Source organism: Setaria viridis, chromosome 8 (genome assembly GCF_005286985.2).
Source record: "Setaria viridis chromosome 8, Setaria_viridis_v4.0, whole genome shotgun sequence".
Classification (NCBI taxonomy): Eukaryota; Viridiplantae; Streptophyta; class Magnoliopsida; order Poales; family Poaceae; genus Setaria; species Setaria viridis.
In genome coordinates this window covers 1,244,810-1,255,698 of record NC_048270.2, presented here as the reverse complement: position 1 = coordinate 1,255,698, position 10,889 = coordinate 1,244,810, and the positions used below count along the sequence as shown (strand labels likewise).

The 10,889-nt window shown below is 42.7% G+C and overlaps 2 protein-coding genes across 2 annotated transcripts; both read left to right on the top strand.

Annotated features, from left to right (window-relative positions):
- Positions 1-4,285: 4,285 nt before the first annotated feature.
- LOC117833195 (xylan O-acetyltransferase 13) lies at positions 4,286-6,709 on the top strand. Its single transcript, XM_034712620.2, has 5 exons — positions 4,286-4,831; positions 5,309-5,483; positions 5,563-5,771; positions 5,907-6,065; positions 6,183-6,709. Exons 1-5 carry the CDS (start codon positions 4,392-4,394, stop codon positions 6,529-6,531), a joined length of 1,332 nt encoding a protein of 443 aa, XP_034568511.1. The 5' UTR covers positions 4,286-4,391; the 3' UTR covers positions 6,532-6,709.
- Positions 6,710-8,389: 1,680 nt separating this feature from the next.
- On the top strand, positions 8,390-10,844 carry LOC117833196 (xylan O-acetyltransferase 13). Its single transcript, XM_034712622.2, has 5 exons — positions 8,390-8,994; positions 9,460-9,634; positions 9,726-9,934; positions 10,111-10,269; positions 10,393-10,844. The coding sequence occupies exons 1-5, from the start codon at positions 8,558-8,560 to the stop codon at positions 10,739-10,741; spliced, it is 1,329 nt and encodes a 442-aa protein (XP_034568513.1). The 5' UTR covers positions 8,390-8,557; the 3' UTR covers positions 10,742-10,844.
- The last annotated feature ends 45 nt before the right edge of the window (positions 10,845-10,889 follow it).

The window sequence follows — 10,889 nt, the reverse complement described above, 5'->3', positions numbered from 1 at the left end:
TTCTGAGTCTTGTTTTGATGGTTCTGTTAGAAATGATTAATTCGTACACATTTTATACACATTTTTGGCAATGATTGGCTCGGTTTTGATATTGTCACAGTAGCAAGGTGCATGCATGAGGAGGTGAATCTAGGACGCAAACAAAAAAAATATAATATCAGTTGTAGCCCCCCACTGCACAGTGCTTGCTTATATGGATACACCTCGGGGGTAGAGCTCTTGGCTTTTTGCTTGACCAAAGCTTTGCTAACTGGTGCTTGTTTTCAGATGGAATTTTTAGTTGCCTGTTGACCACAAAGCATTGATTGCTTAGGAACAGTACAAATGACTTGTTCAGAAATCAGAATTACACCATGGTTAAGACTTAAGACCTAAAACTGCTGCAGTTGAGTTCATTGTATATCTCATCCTGCAGTTACAAGCATCTATATATAGTTGTAATCAACCACTTGAGTGATCTAATCTCTTTACCAAGACCAATGATTGATGATGGGTTAAAATTAAAGCAGATGGGGAACAAACCGTCACTGATCAATTGCTAAACTCAACCCCTTGTTCTTTCTTCAGTATTTCTTTTGATGGTGCGCACATGACCTCGAGGCTGTCAACGACGTGTTGTAACATTTTGCAATGTTTACATTACCAACTGAATTAATTAATACTGACATGTAGTTATGGGCCTTCCTTCGCAAATCACACATTGGCTTGCTTTGCAAGAAGCGGGCCGATCGAGTCCGAGAGAATGTACGCATCCATCCATCCTTCCTTGTGGGTCGTCGTTCTCTTTAGGATTCTGATGGATAGAGGCCTTTGCAGACCTATATCTGGTGTTGTTTCTGGACACAGCTACAACTACAACTACCTACCACAGGTCCACAGCTGATTTTCGTAAACTGATCGACACCAGCAGAATACCAGGCTCCGCTCGTATGTGTTGCATGCAGTATGTACTTGGCCGTCCTTGACACACAACAGTTGCAGTAGCCAGTAGACCAGGAGTACTTGTTGCCTTTCTTTTCTTGCATTGCAGATCTATCAGAGAGGAATTCCAGCTAGCTGCAGCTCTGGACTTCGAAGCCATGCCTGCAATCTTCTCCCTCCGTTCCATTCCAAATTGAAGGTCGGTTTACACTATATCTAAATGCATAATAATATTTATGAACTTTGAAAAGCTAAAACAACCTACAATTTGAACGGAGGGAGTAGACTAATACTGCAATTAACACCTGGTTGTTATGGATTGGTCGGTTGGTACCAATCAATTAATCCATGGCGTCCTGGCAAAATTGGCACCACCGGCAACGCCCCATCTATAATCAGAGGCCGCGCGTGTGTCGCAAGGAACCAACCATGCTGAAAAGAGATGCAAGATCAGCTATTCAGATTTATGCAAAGGTATATAGATATAGGCCAATCTGTATATACTAGTATACAGAGACCCAATTTTGAAGCTCTCAAAAGAAGAAGAAGAAAAACTCAGTTTGATCAGGATTAGGATGAATTGCAGGCAGCATATGTCATCTCAATCAGTGATTAAATGCTCAGAATGTTAGTGGGAAAAGCGTTAGTCAATATGTTTGAAGCACATTGTCCACACATGTCATCGTCGGTGGATTTAAAAAGATTCGATGCTGAATAAAGTTTCTGAGTCCCACAAAATTGATTTGTTATTAGGACTAAATGACATGGTTGGTGAGGTGGTTGAGGCTGCCACAGCATGCATGATACTCCCTCCGTCCCAAATTACAATTCGTTTTGCCTTTTCTAAATCCATAACTTTTGCTATATATGTAGACATAATATATATCAAAGTGTATATCAAAGGCTATGTATCTAGAAAAGCCAAAACGAATGGTAATTAGGGACGGAGATGTCTAGGGGTGGACTCGAGTATCACTGAGCTGCAGCAGCGCTGAGCGTCTATGAGTAAAATGTACATAAATGGTGTCCTTGCACACTGTTGCTAGATGATGCGCTTCCAGCTTCCCCTTGCTTGCTCATGAATGTATATGATTCAAGGCAGCGCCACAAATTGCTACAGTTCTGTAGTCCTTGTACACTGCCGACAGCCCAAGATGCACCTTCACCTCCACGCATACTAGTAGATTAATTGATTAACTCACCCCTGAAACTATATATGTTATTGCGCCATGTCAGCCGCAGTGAAACTAATAATGTTCATCAAACTGAACAAGTTACCTGCTTCCTCATTGTACTGCACCATCATTTGAAACACCCAAATGATCAAAGCTTAGCTTCCTTCTGTTCATGCTAACATTCAGTGCATGCATCGTTAATATGGCAATTATAACACAAGCCTTCCAACTAATACGTGCCTTAAACTGCTCGCTCATCCATGCTTCAATCTTACACGGACTGTTATTCAGGAACAAGAGCACAGGCTACAGGCGTCCAAATACTGGTTGCTCTGCTTCTTCTTGGACTTGTGCAGGAAGCAACTCGTGCCTGATCCTGCAGGGAATCATGTGGACCAGCATTCGGTTGCAACTACCACTACTACTACACATCTTACTAGCCTTCCAAGGCTCAATCAGCTGGTGTACAATGCAGTAATAATTGTACCATCCACCAGTCCTGAAACTGAAAGCATATTTTCCCCTCAACTTTTTTGTTCAATGCTGCTGCTCAAGGTTCATGCTTTTCATACCTGTAGCTGTAGGTCCCTGGCAGAATAGTAGTATTCTTTTTTCTGAAAATGCAAAAGCATATCAGATTGACACACACACACACACATGTATTATCTCTCATCAGCCAAGCATTTCTCTTTTAGACCCCACCAGGATAGGACTTGATGATACTCCATAAAGCAAATGTGACCACAGGATTTTACCTAACCCTTTGTTGGGTCTTTGGAGCCACTCATTTCTTTCTATGCCGGAACAAGTACAAGCAAAAGGGCTATTACTTTGCACCCAGTAGGGTCATTTTAAGATTCAGCGCGAAACCTAACTAAAGCTAGAATGTGTTGCTTTGTGATATGTCATTTACCTCTAGGTACCTGCATCACATTAAATAATCATAGTGCCTCCAAACAAATGCAATAGTGGTGATCTGCCCTAGTACTCATTTTTGGGGAAAAGTATGGAAAGGCTAATCATAATTGATAGTGTTTTTCAGCACCGTACTCTTTAAAGAAATTCACACAGCACCGTGTCGAAAGAGATGCATTCCGACATCACTTATTCGTATTGATAGGCCAATCTGATAGCCCCTTACTCCCTTTTGATGCATATGCACACACATTTGGAAAACATATCTGCTATGGTTGACCCACGAGTACTTAATTAATCTTAAATACACACATGTGTGGCGGTTGCAAAAACTATTTTCTTAGTGTCAAAATCTGCAAGGCGATGCAACTTATAATACAATGCTGAGTTTGCTCCAAATTATTCATAGAAAGGCCAATTTTGACCACCACAAAACGAGTCCCGACCAAAAAACATGTCAAAACTCATGCATCTAGCAGCGAGGATGCATTTTTAGGGTGGGAAGAAGGGGGCCATAACAAATTCGAGTTATTCACTACTGTAGTAGCATTGGACAGAATGGCCAATTTGATTTGCAGAGGTAATTCCTTATCAAAAAAAGTCTGTAACGTTGAAAAAAATTAGTTGTCAGGGAAAAACAAAGACAGTGCACATATCGGTTTACTAGAGTATGAGCAGAAATATAGGATTATGACTGAATTTGAACAAAAACATTAGCGGCCTTTGCAATCAGGAGATTAATGGCTTTAGATGAACCATCATGACGCTAGGCAAGGATGCTGGCCATCACCTTTTTGTTGCTTGAGATGCAAATGTTATCTTTTGGAAGTGACACACTACTTTTTCGGAAAAAAAAGAAGCGACACGTTCAGTAGTGTTGCAGTCCTTTGTTTATTGGCCTCCTAATCCTATCAATAATGGTTGGTGTGATGCTGTGGTGGATTGGCACAGCCGTCGGTGACAGAAATAAGCACTCCTATATTCTCATATTTTATCCTTTTTTTTTGCTTTTGTTGAGAAAAAAATTACCAGTGACTGGTGGATCGTACATGGAGAACACATGCATGATACTCATCTGCAGATGATTATGCAAATTCCGAGGCTAATTCAATTGTAAAAAACAAGCATTATATATAAGGGCTAATCTACCTCGACCAGCAAAACTTTTCAGTTCTACGACTACACTCCAAACAGTCTGCCACCACATTCCTTTTTGTGGTTAGCGCAAGGGTCAGCGTCCAGATTGCTTGAGTAGCACTACTTTTTCTAGACCTGGGCCATCTAGCCATGTGCAGGCGCGTTGCTCCCATTGTCATTGTAGAGACTCCAGAGGTGACCATAAAAGAGGAGAGCTAAGCACTATGGTTTTCTGAAGAAAAAATGAAGACAGAGAGCACTCACAAGACGATAGCAGCAGGTGGCAAGATGACAGTCCCCCAATCTCCTGTTGGAGTGAGGAGCATCGTGACCTCCTTAGTGGCTTTCTTCATCTTAGCCAGCTCCATCGTTTTCCTCTTAGACAGAGGCCAGGAAGAGCAAATGCAAATGGCAGTCAAGCATGGACGCCAAGAAGTGCAGGTGAAGGTGGAAGCTGGGCTCCAAGAACCAGCGATGAGAGGGACAACTGAGGCGGAGGACACCAGCAATGAGGAGTGCAACTGGTCGAGGGGGCAGTGGGTGTACGACAATGTATCCCGGCCATTGTACTCCGGGCTCAAGTGCGCCTTCATCTTCCCTGAGGTGGCTTGTGACAAATATGGCAGGAAGGATGTCATGTACCAGCACTGGAGATGGAAGCCTCATGGATGTGATCTTCCAAGGTATGATACGATTACTAATTTCCCAATTAAGTTTAGCTCAATTTTGCTAGTGTCAGTTGAAAAGTTCCAGCATATCTGAAGATGCAGTTCTAGAATAGCAAGCTCTGTCAGTGTCAGAGTCAAGAATTTTGGAAGGATAATGTATTTTTTTGTTTATGGAAGCAGTAAAATACTCAAGTAATCTATCACTCAAACAAAAAAAGGATAGTACTGCAGAGAATAAAATCAACTTACTTCAAGATTGAAAACTGATCTGATTACGACTTGTTAACCAGAGGCAACCAAGAAAAGAAACCAAACATGCAAGAGAACTAACTGACAGTGAAAGACAAGAACCGACAAATACTTCTACCTGTTGCATATTTTATTATCTGTATGACTGTACCATCCTATAACGGTAGAAAGGAGATCATATCTCGAATAACTTACTCGGCATGGTATGACATGATTTCTGAATTTTGCCATATGTCAAAACAGATTCAACGCAACTAGGCTGCTTGAAAAGCTGAGGAACAAGAGATTAGTGTTTGTGGGCGACTCAGTCAACAGGAACCAATGGGTTTCTCTGGTGTGCATGGTGGAGGCCTCAATACCTGATGACAGGCTCAAGACGCGTATCTTCAATGGCTCTCTGATATCCTTCAAGGCATTGGTATGCTTTCCTTCACAAGTCTACAGGCTACAGAAACCAACAATTTTGGTTAACCGATTTAAACAAATAATCATTTCAGGAATACAATGCAACAATAGATTTCTACTGGTCACCGTTGCTTGTGGAGTCCAACAGCGACAACCCAATTATCCACCGGGTGGAGTACCGGATCATAAGGGCAGACAGAATTGAGAAGCATGCCAGTGTCTGGAGGGATGCTGACATCATTGTCTTCAATTCTTACCTGTGGTGGAGGAAGCAGAAGGATGACATGAGGATGAAGGTTATGTAAGTTAATTTCTTTCTTGATGTTAGGTATCTCATTGTCGTCAGAAAAAAATTTGCCATAACTGATTAAGAAAACACACAATCTGAAAAGGTTTCCAAGTGAAATAAAATGGGTAACGTTATGAGTATATGCAGGTATGGTTCATTTGAAGATGGCGATGCAAGGTTAGATGAAATGGAAATGGTCGATGGTTTCGAGATAGCTCTGAAGAAACTAACTGAATGGCTCGGAGAGAATATTGACAAGAACAAGACTAGAATCTTTTTCGCAGGATCATCACCAACACATTCCTGGTGAGAGAGATACCCTTGCATTATCTGTCAACACAAATAGTAAAATCTACAATGCCTTGCCTACATCTCGATGGCATCAGGTTTTAATATGGAAGTCATGACATATGTAATTTCCAGGGCTAGCAGCTGGGGTGGAGAAGACAGCAACAAGTGCCTCAACGAAACAGAGCCGATCTACAAAGTCGGGTACAAAACGGCAACTACAGATTACAGCTTGATGGCCAAGGCTAAGTCATATTTTAGAACATTGGAGCCGAAAGGTATACATGTTCAGATACTGAACATCACAGAGCTGTCTGACTACCGCAAGGACGGGCATCCTACAGTGTTCAGGAGACAATTTGTTCCTCTAACGAAAGAGCAGATTGCGAACCCAGCCAGCTACGCGGATTGCACGCATTGGTGCCTCCCGGGCGTTCCTGATGTCTGGAACGAGTTTTTATACGGCTACCTCATGTACAAATGATACTTGACATCCCAATATAAAATGTACAAATGGCATACTGCATCTAGATTAGGCTACTTTGCTTTGTTTTATGCAGAGAATGACTGGCCCCATCACATTTACATGTAGAGACAGACAAGAGGATCCGTCTGTGCACCACCTCACTAAAGGAGACATTCAAAGTGAACATTGTATATCATCAGTGTACTACAGTATTTGTTTTCATCTGACAGGGTAACATAATTCTGCAAATTTAAAAGAAATTTACCATGAGAAAGAACGGCTTAAGACTGAAAAACTGTCCCAGATGCCCCTGAAATCATATTCATTCAGACCGGCAGGGAGCAGCAAGAAAAGCAGCAGATTTGAGCGGTGGATCAACGAGCGAGAGAAGCGACCTCAACAGTAAGGGCTGCTGCCATTAAACCCAGCCGCAGGTTCCCCGTTGACGCCGGCGCGCCGCCGCATACGGCACAGCGGAGGGGCCACGACGCCATCGCCGCCGCGCTCAGGCTACCGGGAAACCGGCCTCCGCCGCCACAGTTAGTTATCCAGGCCATGGGCTTACCAATCCATGTCATTTATTTGGCAGACGAGGCTCAATATGCAGCCCAAGTTATGTTGGGCCACACCCAAATATTGGCAAGCGTGTGACCTGCTTCCTGCTCTCTCCTAATTCAGAGATTACCAGTGTCGTGTACTAATCATCCATCACTCGAGGGGATTGCAAGCCATTCTTTTTTCCCCAGAGGAACTGCTACTATAACGGTACACTTTGGAAACGACGCCTCATTTACTCATGAGGAAAAAATGGAGAACAAGCTCTCCCAAGTCCTGTAACAACTTACATTTAGAGAATAATCTAAAACGAATTACGTTATGGTCCAGGATGTCGGTGCATATTATATTTGGAATCATGGGAGTTAATCGACGGAAAGCATTCCAACAACTACTTGCCTTTGCAGCTAGCTGAAGCCCACTTAATTGCTGTCTTTTACACCAGAGCAAGATGACAAGAACATACTTGCTGATGTCCATAGCAGTTGTACTGACTCTCCTTGGACTTTCAGGAAGTAACCAGCAGTCTGATCCCTGAGGGAACCATGTGGAGTAGCAAGCATTAGGTAACAGGTATCCCATGATAGCGACTTGCTTCTGCTCCGTGCCGTGGAAGTACCCACCAGCTCATCTAAGCTTTGCAAGGATCCATCTCATATGCTATAAATACGCAACAACTTTACCACTGTCCAGTGTTGCTTGCAGATGTTTCTCCTCCTCATCCATGCTTTACAGAGCTACTTTACCTGCCAGAAAGAAACAATTTTTGCTGAGAAAATGGCTGACACAAGATCAGCAATATATATACATCATGTGCAACTCAACAGCCAAGCCCAAGCACTGTCATTAGAATAGACTCCAATGCTTAGAACATGATACCTAAACCAAATACAGCAAAAAGCACCACACAATTTCACCTAACCCTGTATTTGGCCTTTGGAGGCACTCAATTAGTTATAATATATACACTGAAGGCTGAAGCTGCACAAGCAAAAGAGGCTACTGACTACTAGCACCAAGTAGAGTTTGTCATCTCAAGACTCACCACCAAACCAAATTGATGCATGCTACAATATTGTGGTGATTTATGATCTTCCATTTAACAAGATGAGAGGTACATGCATGACACTGAATAATCACGTTGGTGCAACTGATTGCCTTATTCGTAATCTGAACGTACTTTTTTTGTCAAGAAAAAAAAAGAGATGGGCAGGAAGCCAAACAGAAGCCACGGCAAATAATTGATGATCAGTTTCAAAAGGACTGCAGGTAATGGTGGCACCATGTTGAAAAACGTTCTGATGATGGTAGGCTTCATCTTCACCTCCATATATACATACCAAACACTCAGACATTGCATCCCTTGTTATGGATGGCCCAAGAGTCAGTGTTCAGGTTACTTGATTAGCAATAAACCTGGACCACTTGTATTAGAGAGTGCACAATAAAAGAGGGAGCTACGCTCTGCACCGCAGTTTTCTGAAGAAGAATGAAGCCAGAAGCCACCCCCAAGTTGACGGTTCTCAGTTCTCCGATTGGACTGAGGAGCTTCCTCAACTTCCTAGTTGCCTTCTCCATAATCGTCAGCTCTGTCACCTTCTTGTTCCACCAAGGCCAGGAAGGACAGGTGCCAAAGGCGATCAAGCATGAACACCAAGAAATGCAGGTGCAGGTGGCAGCTGAGCACCATGAACAACTGAGAGCGAAGGAAGCACAGGTGCAATTGACAACTGAGATCCCAGATGCCAGTAAGGAGGAGTGCAACTGGTCAACGGGACGGTGGGTCTATGACAACGTGTCCCGGCCATTGTATTCTGGACTCAAGTGCGCCTTCATCTTCCCTGAGTTGTCTTGCGACAAATATGGCAGGAAGGATGTCATGTACCAGCACTGGAGATGGCAACCTCATGCATGCGACCTTCCTAGGTATGATTATAACAGATTTCCCTAGTCCAGTTGGGAGTATTTTTTTATCTCAGTTTTGATCTTGTCATTGTCAAGGCAACAGTTAAAGAAAATTTGAAGGTACAGTACTACAACAACAAGATGTGCCAAAATCAGAGAGTTACAATTTTTTTTTAAAAAATAAATATTTTCATTTACAGAAGGAAGCAGGGAAACATCTGTTTAATCTGTAACTGAAACAGAAAACAGAGAAACAACTGCTACTATTAAATAGGAAAATTGATCTGATTGTGGTGGTTAGATAATTAATTAACAGTGAAAGACCAGTGGGGAGGAAAATCCCACCTACTTATTTTTATCATATCCGTTTCATAGGCCTAGAAGGCTAGAAATGAGATCATATCTTGCATAAAATTCAGTCATTGACAAAAGTTTAGGATGCATGGTGTATATGAAATGATCCCTGGATTTTCTCCATGTCAACAGATTCAATGCCACTAGGCTGCTTGAAAAGCTGAGAAACAAGAGATTGGTGTTTGTGGGCGACTCACTCAACAGGAACCAATGGGTTTCCCTGGTGTGTATGGTGGAGGCCTCTATACCTGATGACAGGCTCAAGATGCGTGTCTTCAATGGCTCACTCATCTCCTTCAAGGCATTTGTATGTTTTTTCCTTCACAAATCTAAAGGCTACTATAAATCATATGATTTCCATTAGCCGATCCAAAAAAAGATTATTAATTTTATTTTAGGAATACAATGCAACAATAGACTTCTACTGGTCACCGCTGCTGGTGGAGTCCAACAACGATGACCCCATTATTCACCGGGTGGAGTATCGGATCATAAGGGCAGACAGAATTGAGAAGCATGCCAATGCCTGGAGGGATGCTGACATCATTATCTTCAATTCTTACGTGTGGTGGAGAAAGCATAAGCCTGACATGAGGATGAAGGTCATGTAAGTTCAATTCTTTCCCTTCCTACTCATATCTAGGTAAAGAGATGCAAGGCCATGCAATCTCATCCTGCTAGATTACCAATTTCACATAGTCAAAAAGTGACTGAACTGATATAGTAACAAACTAACAAATTTTTCAAAGGAAATGATACCTTGGACATATTTTGAATGGGCAGGTATGGCTCATTTGAGGAAGGTGATGCAAGGTTAGAGGAAGTGGAGATGGTGGATGGTTTCGAGATAGCTCTCAAGAAACTAACCGAATGGCTGGGAGAGAACATAGACAAGAAGAAGACTAGAATCTTTTTCGCAGGATCATCGCCTACACATTCCTGGTGAGTTCAGTACAAGCACTACTCCTGCATCCTGTGCCAACACAAGTAAGGCATTGGTACAATACAATACCGCCATCCCCATGAAAGAATGAAAGTGATCCAAGATGCATATATGATTTTCAGGGCTAGCAACTGGGGTGGAGTGGACAGGAACAAATGCCTTAATGAGACAGAACCTATCTACAAAGTTGGATACAAGGCAGCAGGTACAGACTACAGTATGATGGAGAAGGCTATGTCGTATTTTGGGACACTGGAGCAGAAGGGCATACACGTCGAGATACTGAATATCACGGAGTTATCTGATTACCGTAAGGACGGGCACCCGACGGTGTTCAGGAGACAGTTTGCCCCTCTGACAAAAGAACAGATGGCGAACCCAGCCAGCTACGCGGATTGCACGCACTGGTGCCTCCCGGGTGTTCCTGATGTCTGGAACGAGTTCTTGTACGGCTACCTCATGTACAAATGACATACTGTGTGGGTCACTCAGAGTTGTACTGCTCCCTCTGTGGCTCTGTTCCAAATTATTTGTTCAGATAACTTTCACTTGAGACAAAAATTCATTCAGAGTCCAGGCAGGCAGTCAAGCAAGCAAGAAGATCAAAACGTATCAGTGG